The sequence below is a fragment of the Syzygium oleosum genome, unplaced genomic scaffold (genome assembly GCF_021117445.2).
Source record: "Syzygium oleosum isolate NSW1041296 unplaced genomic scaffold, Sole_v2.1 Sole_v2.04, whole genome shotgun sequence".
NCBI classification, from domain to species: domain Eukaryota; kingdom Viridiplantae; phylum Streptophyta; class Magnoliopsida; order Myrtales; family Myrtaceae; genus Syzygium; species Syzygium oleosum.
The window spans coordinates 2892975-2912980 of NW_026607488.1; the positions used below are offsets into that span (position 1 = coordinate 2892975).

General features: G+C 41.5%; 2 protein-coding genes across 6 annotated transcripts; one reads left to right on the top strand and one right to left on the bottom strand.

Annotated features, from left to right (window-relative positions):
• Nucleotides 1-199: 199 nt before the first annotated feature.
• LOC115688694 (eukaryotic translation initiation factor 3 subunit K) lies at nucleotides 200-3540 on the top strand. Its single transcript, XM_030614598.2, has 8 exons — nucleotides 200-521; nucleotides 805-861; nucleotides 1027-1077; nucleotides 1174-1236; nucleotides 1532-1582; nucleotides 1663-1729; nucleotides 2704-2786; nucleotides 3095-3540. Exons 1-8 carry the CDS (start codon nucleotides 420-422, stop codon nucleotides 3296-3298), a joined length of 678 nt encoding a protein of 225 aa, XP_030470458.1. The 5' UTR covers nucleotides 200-419; the 3' UTR covers nucleotides 3299-3540.
• A 3241-nt stretch (nucleotides 3541-6781) lies between these two features.
• LOC115688644 (phosphoinositide phosphatase SAC3) lies at nucleotides 6782-17672 on the bottom strand. 5 transcript variants are annotated; one of them, XM_030614526.2, is made up of 16 exons: nucleotides 17092-17672; nucleotides 15999-16203; nucleotides 15748-15913; nucleotides 15215-15437; nucleotides 14856-14932; nucleotides 14481-14668; nucleotides 14306-14403; nucleotides 13899-14032; nucleotides 13666-13794; nucleotides 12706-13069; nucleotides 11881-12002; nucleotides 11065-11178; nucleotides 10425-10616; nucleotides 9246-9410; nucleotides 8661-8760; nucleotides 6782-7280 (listed from the first exon to the last, which is right to left on the bottom strand). In XM_030614526.2, exons 1-16 carry the CDS (start codon nucleotides 17173-17175, stop codon nucleotides 7161-7163), a joined length of 2481 nt encoding a protein of 826 aa, XP_030470386.1. In that variant the 5' UTR covers nucleotides 17176-17672; the 3' UTR covers nucleotides 6782-7160. The 5 variants fall into 5 exon arrangements, with proteins under 5 accessions (XP_030470386.1, XP_056166557.1, XP_056166556.1 ...); XM_056310582.1 differs by having other exon boundaries at nucleotides 6782-7217; nucleotides 17092-17671; XM_056310581.1 differs by having other exon boundaries at nucleotides 6782-7217; nucleotides 8595-8760; nucleotides 17092-17671.
• Nucleotides 17673-20006: the final 2334 nt, after the last annotated feature.

Here is a 20006-nt window from a genome sequence, read left to right on the forward strand (position 1 = left end):
GATGATTAAATTTATCGACATTATTGAAAGAATAACCAGGACGGTTAATTGCAATCCTTAATTTAACCAAACGAAAATAATTCAAATCTTATTTTGTTCATCGTCATGCTCAAGGAATTTCTAAAATTTCCGGAAAAAAGGAAATATTGAGATGAGAAAAGCGTGGGGGGACAAAGGCGTCATTTCACCGCCACGCAAACCGAAGAAGCAGAACCTAAACCCTTTCGCTCCCTCCTCGCTGCGTTCTCCAATCTCTCTGGTCGCGTCGTCCTCGCCGCCTTCGATTACCGCCGACGCAGACGACGGAAGGCGACCGAAATCGGATTCCGAAGGGTCTCCGTTCGAGCAGATCGTCCGGTCAGATTGAAGAGCTCGCGATCGACGGTGGTCCGTGGCCGGCGCGTCGGCGACGGGGAGATATGGGGAGGGAGCAGGTCTCGTACACGGTGGAGCAGCTCGTCGCGCTCAACCCCTACAACCCGGACATCCTTCCGGATCTCGAGAACCACGTCAACGAGCAGGTACGTCGGCCGGATGAACGAATCAATCGTCCTGCGGGGCGGGTTTTTTGCTGCTGGTTTGGGTTTTTCCGCCGTTGCGGCGGCGGCGGTCGGATTGGGTCGAGTTTCTTGTGAAAAAAAAAGAAAAGCGCGAGTGTTCGTGAAGGCTTGTGCTTTACGGAGGTCAGATGGAATTGGAACGTGGGTGACTCGCGCAAATCCGCCGCGCCGCGGGGAAGCTGTTTGTTTTTCAGGGTTGCGGAGAGCACTAGCGGGATGCTAATATCGATGTTGGGTTTGGCAGGTTTCGTCGCAGACCTACAGCTTGGATGCAAATCTCTGCCTCCTTCGCCTTTATCAGGTAATGCGGCGAGGTCACTACCGTAATAAATGCTGATTCTTTTTGCCGGGGTGATTTGAGCTTTTTGAACTTTTAGGCTGATGATTTGATTAGTTAGCTTGTCCTGATTTGCTTCTTGCGGTTGTTAATTGTTAGTAGACGGCTGATGTTGTCCTGTGTTTGCAGTTTGAACCTGACAAGATGAGCTCCCAAATCGTTGCTCGCATCTTGATAAAGGTCCAACTCGCCAAGACGCCGATATATTCTTGTATTGTGCTTTGCGATGCCATGCGTTTCCAATGATCTCTCCCTTTGTTTTCGTATATGGATCAGGCTCTCATGGCAATGCCAGCTCCGGATTTCAGCCTTTGTCTCTTCTTGATTCCAGAGCGAGTGGTATGGTTCTTCTATTCCTTTTCCTCATGGTATAATCGACCTTTGGGACCGTGTCGTTTGATTTGTAGAAGTTTAGACATTTCTGTAAGCAAAGACTGTATGTGTAGGGTCAGTTGGTTTGCAGTGATAAATTTATCTATTCGGAAGCTTGTTTCCCTTTATGTTGGAAGGGTTTCACTTTTCCTGAATCTTCCCTTCTCAAAGTTTCCTTCTGTTCTTAGTCTAGGTTAACCTTACTGTATCCTAGGGCTGTGTAGTGAATTATTCCTTTTCTTATGTCTGGTTGATTTATCAGCAAATGGAAGATCCATTCAAGACTTTGATTGTCCTCTCGCATTATTTGGAGGTATGTCTATAGTAAGTTTGTTTTCTCATGAATTCCATGAGAGATCGACTATTGCTCAATGCTTATCCCCCTATATGCAGACAGGAAGATTTCGTCAGTTCTGGGAGGAGGCGGCTAAGAGTCGTCATCTGGTTGAAGTTGTGCCAGGTAATTGACTTGAGGTGCTGCACTTGAGTGTTGTGTTCTGTATATAGTGGTCAACTTCCTTTGTTTTCATTGGATTTATAGTTATGAAAATACTGTGACCATTACTATTACTATCATTGTCCATAGTTTTGGTTGAGGCATTGTAATTGATGATTGATAGAATCAAAGAGCCTAAATGGGCAAGAGTCATACATAGTGCATATTTGATGATTCCAATACGCATACTGGAGTCATGGAACAGGAATGAATTATTCCATCTATGGCGTTAGTTTGCTGCAATTTGGCTGAGGATGCTAGCACTGTCTTGGGTAAAAGTTTTAGCTCTCAAATAAGAAGCTGGAATAGTATTTGCAAAGAGATGACTTCTATATTGACAGAAGAAATGCATCTAATGCATAATTTAGACGAGTTGTCGCCTACGTTTTACAATTTTCCTTTACAGTTGGCTTAGCCATCTATCTCTGGTCTGACTGTCCATTACTTTGGTAATGGCTTTATATGAATGTTTGTTCACGTTCTGGACTAATAAATGTGGCCAATACTACCAGTGATCTGAAAGCTACCTCTTGTCTAGGATCTAATTATGAAATTTTAGCTTTACATATATTTCTGCTCAGAAATTCAGACCACATCCGTTGTCGGAAACTCAAGCGATGCCAGATTTGGATCTTTCTTGGTTAGAAGTCATCACTTTTTTCCTTGTCTTTTTTCTTTTCTTTTAGCTTTCTTATTGATTCTTGGCTATTAGAAGTTCAAATCAAAGAATGATCAATAATATCAAAGTATATTGTCTCCTATCCTGTCTCAAGGGCGTTAAGGTCCTTAGTTTTTGCTTCTGTGGGCTTTGTCGCCAATGGACTTTCTGCTCTACTATGTTGTGAGAACTTGTATTAAGTTTACTGTTATCATTAATAACTTTCTTGATTTCCTATCAATATCTCAATGCACAAATAGCTTACAAATCTTTAATGCAGGTTTTGAACAAGCAATCCAAGCATATGCTGTTCATGTATTGTCATTGACATACCAAAAGGTTCCCAGGGCCGTGCTTGCAGAGGTACTTGTCCATTGTGTACCTCTTTTGTTTATCCATAGTCCACTTTTCTTTTTGTTGAAAGCAGAATTTGGACCTAAAGAAATTAAAGGCATCATGTTACTGGAATCATATCTTTCGCATTGATAGAGAAAATATGTAGTTTGCAAGTAAGAGGGGAATAGATGGTCTATGTACTGGGTAATGTGCAAGTACTTATTCCTAGCTATTTTCACTTGCCTTACTACCCATCTAAGAGTCAAGGGAAGTCGGTCGATTCACTTAATAGCATACATTTAGCAAAGCTCATGATTTGGCGCATTGCATTACAGGCTATCAATATAGAAGGTCTATCGCTGGACAAGTTCCTTGAACACCAAGTTGCCAACTCTGGCTGGGCCTTGGAGAAGGGACAGGGCAAAGGTCAACTGATCCTCATATCCCAGAACGAGTTCAATCATCCCGAACTGAAGAAAAACGCTGCAGAGAGCATTCCATTAGAGCACATCACCCGCATTTTCCCCATCCTGGGTTGATTCATCCAACCTAAAGCAGGAATTCTCGAAATTTTTGTGTGCTTTGCAGCATGTTTGACGTGAATTGGTACACACAAGCTTCACGCATACGTTACTGCACTGAAATATTAAATTTTGGAGATGTGCAAACTTTGCTAGGTTTCCTGGCCATGCTTAGAATTTCTATTTATTCTGTTTTTAACTTTTCAGAGAAGTAACGGCAGCAAGATACATTCTGGTGCGTTGATGAGCACTTCCAAGTTTCTCTAGAGGCTAGAAGCCGGCCCGCCCGTCATTGCGGTGGGTCAACCCATTGAGGCCGTGAGGCCTGGCTCTGCTTCAACTGAAAAGAATTTAGTTGAGTGGTCTGGGAAAATGGCCTTCATAAGAATCTGGCACAATCCGACTTAGTGCACGTTCGGTTCAGCATTTAGGGAAAGCTTTTGGGGAAATGTAAAGACATTTCGCCTAAAGAGATTTGGTGAGATGCAAATATTGTTTGGTAAACTATAATTGAAAAGCGTAATAATACCAACACTAATTACAAATACATGGAATACCAAGCTAAGTAAGGAAGCAGACGCACATATGGAACCAATTTGAGCAAAGCTAGATTAATAAACAATAGTATGAGGAATCAAGTTCTTGCAAGTTATGTCCTTTCAAGTTTTGATCAACACGAAGCTATACAAAAATTGTAAAAACATACGTTTAGGGAAGAGAGGCCAAGTGGCGTTGAGGAATCAAGCTCTTACAAGTTATGTCCTTTCAAGTTTTGATCAACACGAAGTTATCCAAAAATCGTAAAAACCAACATACGTTTAGGGAAGAGAGGCTAGCGGTGTTGAGAGCAGGCATGAGAGAAGAGAAGTAAGCGGTGTCGAGAGCAAAGAGGCGAAGTGTGCGTTTGGTTCAGCATTCCCAAGGGGCTTTCAGCCTCGAAAGGCCCTTAGGGAAATGCTAAGGCGTTTAGCAAGTATTTTCAATTAGCTTTCGGCCGAAAGTCAGCATTGGGAATGCTGAAAGCCCAAGGCTGATTCGGACCAGCTTTAAGCTTTCAGCATTTGGCAAATGCTGAATCCAATTTTTTTTCTTCCCAAACTACTATCACTAATTCTTTAATATTCCAATTTTGCCCCTTATGACTGTTCATTTTCTTTGGGCTAAGGGTGGTCGGCGAGGGGCCGATGAGGTCACCTGACCCCGGTGGCTCGCCTGACCCTAGCGAGGGCCGCCTGGGTCGTGCAACCCTAGGCGACGGCCGCCTGGGTCGGGTGATGGGCTACGGCAGCCGGCAAGCCAGATCTGGCGCCGACGGTCGTCGCCCAAGGTTGGGCCGCCGAAGGTCGGGCGACCCCAGGCGGCCATTGCCTTGGTTGCACAACCTCACGCGTCCGTCGCCTGGGGTCGCGCGACCCTCACCGGGGGTCGCCCGACCTTGGGCGACGGCCGCCGGTGCCAAATTTGGCTCGCCGGCGGTCATAACCCATCGCCGGCTTCGGTGAAGGGTAAGCTTTTTTTTTTAATAAAAAAATTCCGAAAGCCCTTTGCAAAATAAGATTTGCCAAACATTACTTGGGCCAAAGTAACTTCACAAAAGATTTTTTACCAAACGCAATTTGCATTTCCCTAAAGGTGTTAAAGGTCTTTGCATTCCCCCAAACCCCCTTGAGAATACTGAACCAAACGCACCCGAAGAGAGTTGTCCGTGGAGAGCAAAGATCTGTCGAGAGTGAAAGAGACAAGAGCGAGGATTTTTAGGATTTGTTTTAAAAGGGGTAAAAATGGAAGTATACTTGATAAATAAGGGTAAAATGGAAAGTTTTGAAATTTTCATTAGACCAAGGCTCTACATTTTGAAAATCCGACTTCTCAAGTTCTCAAGTCCTTTGGAGAGTCTTGGAGATGCAATTGCAGCACCCCAAAGGGAGTCAAAAAAGTAGCCAAACGCCATTTGTATTTGGCCAAGGGACTTTAGAGCCCCAAAGCTCATTCTGAATGCCGAATCAAACGCACACCCAGTTTTGTTGAGATCTAGGAAAGGGCCAATGTTCTCCATTTTGTTGTACAATTCCAGTTTCTCTCTTTAGCTGGACAGGCTCCGGCCCGGTGCCTAAAATCCTGGCTTGATCCCAGCATTTGGACCTGGGTGGTTTTTACGTGTCCTACAAGCCCACTTTAGCCAGTCCTTAGCTTGCTGGATTGGACCTAATCGCGGCTCGCCCGGTAGTCCCCTCCAGGCATGTCCTGACCAAATGGGGCTGGAAACCAACGTGTAGGCAGGCTTGAAAAAGGGTGTAGAAAACGAAAGATTACGCACATGCACCCGGGGTATAAGCTAATTCACTTAATTTCAGTCGTTAGATATATGAGCCCAATGCAGAGCCAACAACATTTAATAGTCGAGACGGGATGGGGCTCATATGATCTGGATGCACGCAAGACTCGCTCGTCCTAAAACCCGGCCCAAACTAAGGAATTAACTTCGCTGGTCCTGGTTAGCTGCGAAAAAGTGGCATATCTTTTGCTCTGGAAATTGTCAAATTGGCCACCTCTGTTTTGGATGCTCAGTGGAGTGTCACGGGTGCACACAATTTAGATAAGGGAACATTAAAGCAAAGCTCTGCTCTCACGGGGTGAGCGGTTAAATGGATTAGTCAAGATTGCAGGATACACGTGAGACTAGTGACACCAGCTTTGCAAGGTCCAAAATTTTGCCCTCCTTCGGTGGCATCAGGTCATTCAAATGAGTTCAAACCTTCGCCCAAGGCAAAGCGAGGTAGCGTCGACAGAATCCCCACTGTCATGGTATTTCGAAGAACGAGCTTTTAGGTCCGACCTCGACAGGTTTGGCAGCCAATTGCGACAAGAACATGCTCATACAACAAAGGTAACAGAATCCCCACTGTCATGGTATTTCGAAGAACGAGCTTTTAGGTCCGAGCTCGACAGGTTTGGCAGCCAATTGCGACAAGAACATGCTCATACAACAAAGGTAACGACTTCTTGTACCCACAACACGAACTCGAGCATCAGCTTTTGATATCCGCAACTCTTATGTGCCATGTGTTGCTCGAATTTGTTGCTCGAACAATTGAAAGGGGATGTAACATGTAGATGCACAAGCGTGACTTCAACAGATTGCTTCCGGGGGTGAAGACCGATGATTCGCTATGCAGATGACCATCAGCATACCAGATCGAGACATTAAGGCTTGTACTCATTTTCGGCCAACTTCACTGTAGACTGAAAAGGAAGATTGGCTCGCTATATTTTCTTATATCGTGTCTTGGAAAACATCCACAAAGATCATTCGGCAAATGACTCGTCGACTCATATGGCAAAACACAACACTGAGAGTTCCGGCTACATTAATGAAGAGGGAGTACCACTCACATGCATATATGCCTAGAAATCACAGGATTTGACAAACTGTAGAGGCTCTAGTACCTCTTGACGGCTAATGTTTGCAATGTAAGGCACGGGTAGGTGCAAGTAGGATCATATCAAGGAATAAAGAATCGATTATCTGTGGCTTAAAAGAAGTGGAGCTCACAAAGTGAAAGCAGATAGATATTTACAAGTTCGAACCTACCGAGTTCCCGGATGAAATTTTTAAGTAGGCGAAAATGAAGAGCGCCAGAAAGAATTCTAACCGTTGCTATTTACTCTTTTGTACTAATCAATCAGGTCACTCAACTAGGAGGACTAACGGAAATACCGAAGCCGATCGCCCTCACCCCCCCTTTTTTTTCCCGCCCCGAGTCCTCTTTGTTCGTGATACAGTCTCCTATATCTTCCATTCGATGCATCGACTCTGTATAGATCGGAACAAGTTCAAAAAAGGGAACACGAGAAGAACCTTGAGGGAATCAGCTGGGCTTCAGTGGCAGAGCGCCTCTCCGTAGGTTACCCATTGTACAAAGCCATCTGAAAATTCCTCCAAGACATCAGAATTATGGGAGTTATGATACGATAGCTCAGTCGCAGTATGCTCCCTTACCTGGAGAGAGAAGTAATAGCTATGCCATTCAGAACAAAGTCGAAAAGTTTCTTGCTACGGAATGGCGTGATAAATTCTAAAAAAGCAATGGTCACTGGCACGAAAAGGGTTCTCTTCACAGACAATATGATGAAAAAAAAAACATCCCTTGTCTGCAAGGACAAGCATAAGTAACTCAAGAGAAAGCAAATCCCCCGTCACCCTTTTCAACCGGACAATACTAACAACTCCCGTCACACGTTGCATGCTAGAGAGGTTCTAAGGACCATCACAGTTCCATCGCGAGAAAGAATAAGTCAAGTATATGACTAAACACTGACCAAACAAATCACCTACTAGTTGGATCGGTTTGATAGTATCAGCACTGAGACGATATTAAGATGAAAGAGTCCAAGCAAACACTAGCATTTCCAAATAATATAGAACTTCTGTTTACCAATTGATCATATGTTTAATAGGTGCAGGGTATAACCCAAGTGCATCCACGCTCGTACATGCTGTCCGTAGATTAGACCATTTCATTTATTAGATTTACTGTCAAGCTCCATTGCACGTGTTTGGGGTTGTTCCAAATAAAAATCTCACGATTAACTCTAGATGGCTCTCGGCACTACCACGCTAGTGGTTTTAACTCTCAAGTGAATTGAAATAATTAGGCCAACTGGAGCATACTACAAGCCATTAATTGATTTATGACACTAGACAAGTACAAACCAATTTATTAAATGAAAAGTTGATACAATCTGATTAGGGTCATAAAATAAAAGTATTAACCGAACCCCATAAAGTTGTCTAACACAATATTGATTTGATGTTCCAGAAGGTTCATAAAAATTTGACACAAATAAAACTAACATAAAATGCCAGTAAACTATTTTACAATGAAGTTGTGAGCTTTAATTTGAACACTCAAAATTCGACCCCTTAATTCTTGTAATAGCTAACCATTCTCATCGGTCTTCAAGGTATAATAAATAACGCAAAAGAGGCCCATATAAAAAAACTGTAAGCATCGTAATCTCAGTAGACTTTCAACTGTTGGACAATTACAGTGTAACAAGAGCCACTCAATGGAGGCTGACGTGGAGGCAAAGGAAATTATCCATTTCAGATAAATATTGCATCCCTGAGCACAACTATCAATTCTACATTGTTTGAAGTAAAGACCATATCTGGACAAAAGATTAGTTAAACATCTGTGCATTATTCAAGCTAAGGTACATAAAGCAGGTTTGAGTCCTGCAAGCAGAAGTAATTTGTCCCCTATTACTGTAATGCTTCATAATTGAAAGTCACATTTAAATGGTGTCTCACCGGTAAGAGTCAACAAGAGTTGATTTCTGAAAAGTTGTTGCTAGAATCTTGAGGAAGGGCACTGACCTTCATGCTGGAATCACTTGTAGATGGGGTCGCCCCAATTCCATACATGACATTCTCTGATGACAATCCGGCAACTGGAGAGCTTGTGAGTATTGATGACCTATAGATAACTTTGTTAATAAATAGTTCTTCGATACTGAATCTATATACTCAGATCACATCCGACTTGAAAAGTAAATGGGCCAAGAGTCATAGATGGTCATCTGTAATAACAAGAGAGCACATACATCCTTACATTCGGTGTGTTAGAGTAAGTATTTATGTAGCCATACTGTCTGACACCAAGAACAATACACAGAGTGAAAACAAAATAGAAATAACTCTTCAAAAGACACCAGAAGTTAGCCAAAGAGAGACATGGGTAAGAAGTCCTAGCTGTGAAATTTTGACATACTGCAATTTGCGATGCAAGTCTAGCACAACCACGTAGGCCTATGTGGCCTATATCATCCATAATAACCCTTTCTAAGGTGAGGAACTTATAATGAATCCACTGATCAATCAGTATTTTTCACGCTTACAAGTTAGCAAGGCCAACTAGTGTTCTAACATTTCAACCTTGAAGCTCCAATCACATGAATTTACCTTTCGTAAGGCTCCTCCTCACATGAGTTTCCTGATGATGAGAGCCAATCTAGATCAACAAAGTTGGAGCAATTTGATGCATCTCCATACTCAGAGTAGTAGATATGATTGTTTTCTCGATGTACATCTCCAAATAGCTGTCTCCGAGGCATTGAAGGGGTGTACCTAAACAAAGATGCATTGTAAGCATGCAGTGTATGTCAATGGAGTTACGGTTTGCCACTTGTCATTTAGCAACTAGCACAGAATCGCACATGAAGTGCAAGCCAGACCCATCAGAGCATTGCCACAGATGCCACATGAGACAAGTCTCTTGATACAATGACCCTAAAAACAGTCATGCGGAAGTGGAACAGTTAACACATGAACACATCAACATAGTAAGGAGGATCATTACGACACATAAAGCTTCTAATCCCATCTAGATCATGTAGACATGCATCTACATAGCAATACAAGTGACTTCTTCATGCATAAACTTTACTTTCTTAGCCTCAAATTCTCGATACCTGATATTAAGTACAGCAAGAATCTTACATAGTAGTCTAATTGGTTAGAATACTCGGCTCTCACCCAAGAGACCCAGGTTCGAGTCCCAGATAAAGAATTTCGTTTTATCTATCAAAAATAAAAATAGAAAAGTTAAGCAAGAATTGATAAGACCTGAATTTATGGCTCTCAGAAAGGGCCTTTTTCGTCATTTTACTAATTTTGTTTTTGAAATTAAATGAAAACCTCAAGAAGAGAGATTCACTCTAAAGCGTCTCCCCGCCTCAACATTTATAATGTCCCAGCATCAATCCCACAATATAAAGTCACAATTTAGGGTTATTGAAAAAGTCCAAGAGAAAAATCCTCAAAGAACAACTACCATAAGGCACAAATAAAAAGATGGAAACAATCTTCAGATGCCTTAACTTGACAAAACAGATGGCATATACAGATGGCATATGGCGATACAGTATGTAGTACCATAGATTTTGTATAATCCACCAGAGAACAGCCCACACTTCACAACACAGCTCAGTCAATAAAAACAAACTCAATCTAGCATCCACAGCCAGCAGAATGCAAATTCCAATTAACTCCTCCTTGGCTGTTGTGCATGAGTAGTATCCTAACCACCTGAACAATTTAGCTGGAAATGTAAGACGTGAGGAAAAGATGAAATAGCCAAACCTTGAAAATGTCATTTCACTCTCTGAGGTTGAAATGTCAGGTGACGACTCGCTGAGTACTCTCCTTGCTCCCTCTGATCGATCAGGTAAAACTGAACCACAAAACTTCTCCTGCTCGATCTTTGTTGTTGACATTGATGGGTTTGTTTTTCGAAGAATATTCCCATCTGACATGCATCTTTTGAAAATTGACCTAGAAATGTTATAGCCCTTAAGTCTTAGCAACCGATTCAAACTAATTTACCAGATAACAAAAGTCAGAGCTGTGAGAACACTGATCCACCAAATTTTACTGAAAAACTTGATCAAAAAAAAATTAACTGAAAAAGCATCACAGGCTTCCTCAATCCCCTATTTTTACCTGTTCTCTCACAATGAATTAGATTCCACTAAGAATCTACTTTTCTGAAGAATTACATTTTAGTATACTTTTGATCTTTCTCCTCGTGATGAGAAATAGTAGGTCATTGCCAAAACACTATGTTTAGCATAGTATAGATTTGTTTAAGACGTGGTTATCAAATCTACAATACTTAAGAACCCAAAAAAAAAAACAGATACGTGATCAAATGAAATACGATTCAAAATCCCAATACTGACATCTATAAGCTCAGTGTGTTAGGCCAGCAAAATACAAGTACCTTCCATCTTCATCGACATCCGTCTGTCCATTCCTCGCAGAATCAGAGGGTTGGTCAGAATCCAGCTCCCAGACTGCAGGCTTATCAATCTCCGGCAGGAAATTCCCCAAAAATCTGGCAAAATTGTTCAGACATAAACCTCATAAGACTAAACAACCCGTCAATTGAAGTTCTTCCAGAAGAGCAAAAAATCAGCCTGTACACTAATAATGGTAAAAAAGAAAGCTACATTGAGTACACCCCCAACACATCTGATTTACTACTGAGAACAGTCTTGAAGTAAATTATCATTGAGCCCAGGAACAGTGCCAAGGCATCAATGGTAGGGGCAGTTGCCCCCCTTAACTTTCATATTTTTTATAGTTACGATACGTTCTTCCAAACAAATATTAACTGTCTTTGTCAATTTTTATGTTAACCCCACTAAAATTTTGACCCATTACCATTGATCCATAAAAATTCACATTATGATTCACGTTTGTGTCTAGTATCTGGAATTTTGCCTAGAGTTTAGTAGGATTTCTAAAGTATGACGCATTTCCTAGAGATGAATATAGTAAATTAAGCTTAATTTATCTAAAATTAATTTTCACCATTATGTTAATGCACCCACAGCCAAAATGTTCTAGCTCCGTCCCTGCTTGAGGCCTCAAGGAATCCATGTTTCAGCAAGGAAAGCATAATTCAATTGGCCTACCACATACTTAAAACAATCCATCCAATGCAGCAGCATTAGAGACTAAAAGTCTAACCAAACTCATCCAGCCTGTTAAAGAGCAAAAAGAAAGCCAAACACTCATATTAAAAGAAGCTTACACATCAATTGCATCCTGTTTCATAGCATCCATGTAAGCATTGTTGTAATATCGTTGTAAAGTTCTGAAGAACTCTTGAGATTGAGTGGCTGCTTTCCACTGACCCCGTCTCTGAGAGAATACCTGCACATGTCAAAGTTCGACAAGTAAACCACAAACATCTTGCAGATGAAAGAAGCAGCAATTACCCAGTGCCAAAAGCTAAATCCTTCACAAATTTTAACCATAATATTCTGAATAGTTGGATTTTTGAAATATTTTGTAATCAAAGAATACTAGGATATAAGTTGACGAAGAACGAGTAGAGAGCATTTAACCACAAACATGACTTAATAAAAACCTTGAGCAACTATGAGAAACCACAATATAGATACTGCAGTTGTCTCAGTTCCCCTTGAAATCAAGAATTTCATGATAAGGCTATCTCAAAATTTTTAAACAAGCCAAAATGTTTAAACTTCAGGGTTAGCAATTTTAAAGAAAGAGAGAGATTCTGATGCAGAAAAGACAAAGAGCATTTCATCTTTGCTTGAGTTCATTGTTAATTTAAAATGTCTATGGGTTATTTCTTCCTCACCACTCAAGATTGGATACACAAGTGAGTAATGGCATAATGCATATTAGTCAGTTTCGTTAATTTCAGCAAATGGACTAAGTTCCAGAATGAAAAGAATGATGATGAGACTATTTGAAAGGGAAATTCCTCCAAATATCTCAGCGATGCCTGAATACAGTCAAACAGACACTATGCGTACAAATCCTAGGATGAACCACCTTTCTAAGGTTTGGACCATATGCTAGGAAAGCAACTTTTAGATTATAGTACCTTGTTATGAGCCGCTGAGCCACCATATTGTTGAGCAAGTGTGTCCCCCATCCTCTCATAGAACCCCATCAATTCATCAGCTAAAGGAGCATCAAGGTCTATTTTGGGGCAGTCTATACTTCCAAGAGCATGAAGTTGTTGACCTAGAGCTGTCAACCCGTATGCGTATTGCGCAACATTTGTTCGATCCAGACAATCAATGCAATTGGTTCTTAGTACCCCTCTTTGGAACATTGAAGGCTTTCCAGAATGATTTCCATTTATTAAGTTGTCACCTTCACTAGGTTTTCTCTCCAAAAGATCTCCCACATCATTTCCGTTCTCACCAAGATCCATCGAACTCAAGCCACTATTATTAACTTTCCTGCATCATATTTGCACCAATTACAAGCCAAGAGGAAATCAGAACTATTGGCGAAATACATCAGAGAATGACACTGAAGATGCATCCTACCCATCCATGGATTTATAAGATTTACACGAAACAAGTAATGAGGAATTATCAAAATTCAGCTCATAAAGTGAAGAACAACTTTACAAACACACAAACAGAAAATTCACGTTTGCATCCAAAAACAGGCAAGGAGCAAGAGTTACTCATTTAAGTGATACAATAAAATGACATGAAAGAGAGAACTCCACAAGGCATATTTATGTTTTGGCAAAGGAATAGGTCTTTAGTGAGAGGTTGGACGTTCCAGAACCAAGCAAAGAAAAGGAGTGCAAGGCAACATCCTTGTTCTCTATGTATCTCCAAACGAGAGCCAGAACTACTGAAGATCACATCTCAAATAATACAGTTTTAGATGATACACACTCATTCGCGAAAATATTACAAACTAAAAGCTTTGGCATGAAAAAAATTGATGCTAAAGTTTTAAAGTAGGACTGTCTTCCTAATGATGGTTTCAGTACTGATCATGCACTTATTTAAGTAACTTAGATGTTTCCTTCACTTACTCTGAAGAAGACCGATTCAGACAATCATCAGGTCTCGAGGCTGGTGATACTTGACAATAGAAGAAACCTGTTAACGTTAATGCATAAGTAGCCACTTTACCCAAAAGTAACAGAACGTTTGTGGCTTTGCTGTGAGGAAAGAGGAGAAAAACACTTTTAGAATATATCAGATTTCACAAGAAAGAACATTAATATAAGAAAATGGCAATGACTCGAGCTCATAAAATGTTCACCTCCGAGAATGTTTGTGTAGATCCCAGTGAAGAAACCTCAGACGATTTTCCTCAGGCAAGTCTTTATTAATAAAATCAATTGCATTGGCAAACTCTGCACGAAGAATGGATTCACGGGGCTTCTTCTCTTCCGTCTGTCAGCAATGAGAATTAATAGGGAGGTGGATGAAGGGACGATGATCGAGTAAAAGCACTCGTTTGTTAGATCAAGCAAAAGTAAAAGGCTAGCTACTTGACCATATTTAGGTCCCCCGCTTTGCAATGTCGATAGCATGTTTAGAAAGAATAAAAGAAAGAGAGCGCACACACGTGATGGCGTGTCAAGAAAAAGAATGAAACAACGACAACATTAAGAAATATCATCGACAAAAATTAGACCCTCTATACACAGAAAGGTGCACACTTACCTTGATCAGATTCAAAATAATTATAGGATTGCCATATCTGCTGGCAAGATTTTTAAAATGAAGTCGGGTGGCTTCATAAGTCTGGTCCTTCTTCGACACTGAATGCAGGAAAAGTCAGCATAAATACACAGTATATAAGCATCATCACTAAACCATATTAAGTACAAGGGCCTACCTATTATATCCGGTTTAAGATTCAAACGGGAAGTTTCCTGCGACCAGAAAAGAGGGATTGACCCACGATTCTGGACAACAGAAGTTATTTGCACGGGAAGGCCTTCAGGGACACCCTCATACACTATCTGTTCTGTCTCCACATCATTAGCTACTTTTCCCTTATCATTCACCCCTCGTTTCAGGTACCTAAAGAGTTAAGTAGAAGGAGCACTGAACGAGATAAAATAGATGCCAGATACATGGATAACAGCGAAAGGTTATCTGCATATGAGGAAAGGGTGCCGAACTCATCCTAAAATATGTTACAGATGGCTGAAGGTATCTCAAAGAATTTGGAACAAAAATCGAAATATCATCAGTATAAAGTCCCAACCTCATGCCAGCATAATGTCGTGAACGTCTTGCAATAAGAGTCAATGTGATGTCTCTTCCTGCAACAGAAAGTGTAGCCTAGAATCAAAATACCACGAGTCATCAGTATGAGTTGAATAAGAAAGTCAAATAAGAATCGTTTAAAAGCATGGACAAGGTGGAGGGTGCCATTGATGGCAACCAAAGTCTACACAGTAATCGTAAAACCAGCATCTTTTCCCTTTTAATGGACAAATGAAAGTCACAAAAGAAGACCAATAATGGCGGCTTTTAACACGATAAAATTTTTGAATGACAACAATGGAAAAAGCTCATCAATTCTTAGAATATAATATCATCTTGACAATACTAATTCCTCACCTGTTTAAAGAAACCATACACTAAAGCAACCGTCCACAGTGTGTTTTTGAGGTGATTCCGAATTTCCCGAGTTAAGAATTCGTTCCAGACGAACATGGTCTCGTAGAGAATGTGCCCAGCTTCATCGTCACAAAAGTTCTTTTGTAGGTTACGCATAACATGGTATGAGTAGCTAAAAAAGAAGTCCTTCGTGAGGTCGATTGTGCATAGTAGCCTCTTGTATCTAATACATGAGAGGAAGAAACACAAAAAAAGAAAATTAAGTGGCCAAAAATAGACTGTGAGACATAATTTTCTAGATCAGCATGTCGCATTTGCACTTACAAGGACTCAGGCAACCAAGGTCAGGTTACTACTAAAGATGGACTAATGCACATGCATCTTCTTCATGCAGACTTTTATATATATACACATTGTGAACATAGCATAAACATTGCATATGCTAGTCTTAACAGAAATTAGAGGAATGTCTCTTTTCGATTTCCTTCAAAAGAAGCATGAGATCTACAAGTGAACACATGGTAGAAATTGACCTGTCTTCATCCCTTGAATTTGGTAAATTGGAACGAACAGTGGAATTTGGAAGAGGAATCATCTCGCTCTTAGAGATGGCATACACAGTATGACCACAGATGGCACCTATCTCCGTTCGCTTTGTTATAAGCAGCATGTAGTAAGGTCCTAAGAACTTAATGAACCCTGTAATGAGATGACAATGAGTTGTATTGTGATAATAGCAGACAGTTAAGACGAATGCAGCTATAACAAGAAAAATTTCACATACCAATTATCCCGTAGCAAGTAGTCACAAATTTCAATCCTCCAGTAGATATGTTACCCTCATGTATTCTCCTTAATAGGTCAGAACATTCATGCTCAGTATAAGTGGTAGAATCTTCTAGAATATTTAGCTCGGATGGATCCAGTCTATCAATCTTCAGGACTCTCCAATATGTCCTACTCTTGTCCCTTCCTATCATGTAGAACATCTGTAGCATTTAAAAATTGCAGAGTTAGCTGGCCAACTTCCAGATAAGAATTTAGGGGGTAAATGAGCATACCGGTTCTCAGAAGCTAAGTAAACACTGGAAGCAATTATTGATTTTGACGGCGAAAAAGCTTTCACGGTTTGATATTTGAACCACAGAAATGCCAAGCAGCTATTCCAAGTTTTGCAGACAATTATTTCTACTCAGGGCTAAAACAACAGAGTATGCATTCCACATACAATCACGTAATACATCTGAATTGGATGCATTCACAGGCAAGCATGTACATCAGCATCAAAATACTTCAAGAAGCTGCTTATAATAATGGAGACTGAATTGCCATGGTCAAGTGCAAAATGCTACCCACAAATCACAATTCTCATGATGACAGAGGAAAAAGGGGGGGATCACTGATTTAATTTTAGGCTCTTGCTGACCATCTTGTATCTCAATTTCCGCGAAGCAATCGGCAGAAGCTAAGAACGAACGTATTTCCAACAAAATGAGCTCAATTATCTATCCCTGTACCACTCATCTTCCTCGCTAGCGTGCTGTTAAATAACTGAAGCCGATATCATCCAATTGAGCCAATGCTATATCAGCTAATCAACTTTGAAATGAAGTTCATCCGATTTCCTCAAAAAGTAATTAACAAATCTAACCAACTTAACACCCGCTTCACTCGACTAAAGGCTGACCCGATCAATATGACCATCAGCAACTAAAACCAAACTAAGCTGAAACGAGCTGATACGATCGAGAACCAAGCCACTGCGACGACAGCTACCGAGGAAACATCGCGAGAGCTAACAACATAATGTCGAACCGAGAAGATCTCAGTCAAAAAGCAAATCAGCTGATCCAGACGAGAGAAGAGATAAAACTTACCGATCGAGTCTCGTAGAGCCTGAATTTCTGCATACAGGCGTCGAGAGAGCGCAACGAGCCCTCCATCTCGGCACGCAGAGCCATCCTTCGCAAGCGCACGCCCCCCTCCCCTCAGCTCAGGCCCTTCCCCGAGCCACAGGCTCAGGGAAACTATCAGAAGAGCATGCACCAGACCGCCGGGGGAATCGAGGAACCTCCGCCCTGTTCACCACCCTACCACCAATCCGCACGACGAAGAAGAGCAACAACAGGAACCGCAGCTATCACCACTACTCCCCATGCACAACACCGAGCTCGGCTGCTTCAGGTAGAGCATCTTCCGATCAAAGCCAGCCGCCCGCGGCCAATCGGAATCGAATCGAGTCGAATCTCCTCCGACTCAGCCGCCGACCGTCGCCGCCGCCGCCGCTCCCGTCCGCCGTCGGGGCAACGGTGGACGCCGGCGAGGAGCCGCAATGACCGAGATCGGGGGGGGAGGGAGGGATCGCGCGCCCCGCGGTGCCTCCGCTCTTCCGAGGTTCGAGAAGACGGGAAGCCTCGAGAGGATTCGAGAGAGTTATGATTGATGACGATGATGACGACGGAGTTTGGTGCCGGCCGCTTTTATACGGTGGTGGTGGAGGCGGTGGTGGGGAGGCGATGATCGCTGCTGCTCAGATCTCGCGACGCGAGCGCGAACCAAAGCCACAACTTCGCTGGATCGCTCATGTGATTCATGTTATGGCCCAATTTTCAATGAATTGAATAAATGCGGAAAAAGGTCACCCCAAAAAAAAAAATAATCCCGAGCTATGTCTATCTTCCGTGACACCAAAAATCTCAAATTTGTACTCGTGGCGACACGTTTAACCTCCTATCAAAAGTACCGTCGATGGGAACCGTTGAAAATATCTTGCACACATGGACGCCGGGAAGCAAACGGTGATATGACACGGTGTCACTCACATGGAACGATCTTGTTTTTGGCTGAAAAATCATTCGATAGAACCTTGAATGAGGTCGAATGTGTCGTGAAAGTACAAGTTCGGGATTTTATATGTCACGACAAAAAGTTTAATGTAAATGCATCACGGTAGGAATAGTTTGCAAATTTTTTATACCATAAAAAAACAGTTCGGGATACGGCTTTTTTCCTTATTATATTTTGATGATTTTTGGGTTGCGTTATTCTGATTTTATGCTGAGGATGACCATCTTTCTTTTTTTTAAATTTGGTTAGAGGTGGTCGACGTTTTGAGGAGTGCAATGTATGGATTGATTGTTAAGGAACTTGTTTCGTACACTAGAATTTGAGTCTAGAAGGCTCTTTTTAAGGATGCGTATCGTCCCGATAAAAAAAAAAAAGGATGAGTATCGGAGTTTTCATATGCACTTTAGACCGTGCTCGGTAAATTGCTCCGATGGTAACTTAGGTCGCTGAACTTTGATTTTCGTTGTCTAGAGTATCGAGTTATCGATATTTTCCGATTAATTTATCTCGATCGGAATCTAAATAATTTAATAGGAAGAATTGCTAACATGATGGCCACTTAGATCTAACACGATTGCTATGTCAACCACCAACAAAAGAACTATAATGCAAGTTTAGAAACTAACAAAATCAAGTGCCCAAAAAAAAAAAAAAAGCGTCTTGCCAACACTGGCCAAGGGGCGACTTTTCAACTAAACTTGATCATGGATCTGGCAGTCACGAGCTTGTCCGAGCCAATGGGTTCGAGGTGAATTTGCGGTCGGATTTAGATGAGGCTAATAGTTACGAAGCCTAGCCCGGCTAGGCTCGGGATAGCCTTGTGTGACCCGACAAATTCATATATATTAGACGCCAATCTAAAGCGGCCACTTTATAAATCTGTCAATTTCAGGCCTTTCACTTGTGCATATGACCATTGCATGTAGTAGCTTGCACTCGGATGTGGGATCGAAGATGTGACCTCAAATTCCCAAGCTCGAAATCCCCTTGACACCGCCAATCAACTATTTCAACTATCAAAAGATTATTTCAACCTAGAAGTTAGGGAAAAATGTTGGAACTCGGACGTCGTCTCCTGTAGCCAAGTCGCGATAAGATGACTCTCCATGAATTCGCTAGTCCCGACATGCGCAATTTGCGTACCGCCACATCGTGCCGGCATATTCCAGTATCGAGATTGAAACCGTGTCGAAACAATTGAATTCGAATGAATACCGTCGTACGCCCGAAATGGTTGTAACGTTTGGACACAACACCATGGCGTGGAGTGCGTTTCATGCCAACATTACTCATTTGGTTTCGTTAACTTCCACGCCACATCGTACTAGTCTCGTTCGAACCATCAAGTGCAAGCCACGAATGAACGATGGGGAAGCAATTCCCCAAAACACATAAAATCCCAAACCCCCCCATCTTTTCTCCGCTTCTCATCCTCGAAGTTGGCTTTGACCCGAAATGAGCAATTCAAGAACAGGTGTCAATGCACCTCGAGCACCCAAAAAAAATATATAAATAAAAACAAAAATCCAATAATTAATGCTAATTTCAAAAATGGATTAATGCCGCGAAAAACTCTTAAACCGATACACATATGACAAATTTATCTCAAACTAATTTTTTGATCATCAAAAACCCCAAACTTGGGTACTTGTAACAAATTTACTCTCCATTAAATTTTACAGTTAAATTGCTGAGTTGCATGATACGTGGCGGTTGACAAGTTTACCAATTTGGGATTTTACCTTTATTTATCATAGGTGTACCAGTTTGGGGTTTTTCATTGTATTAATCCAATTTAACGGAAACTAACGGAGGATAAATTTGTCATGAATGTACCACTTTGAGATTTTTCGTGATCAAAAAATTAGTTTAGGGTAAATTCGTCACGAGTGTATCGGTTCGGGCTTGGCGCCTGTACAAAAAGAGGGCGACTCCAGGTTGCGCG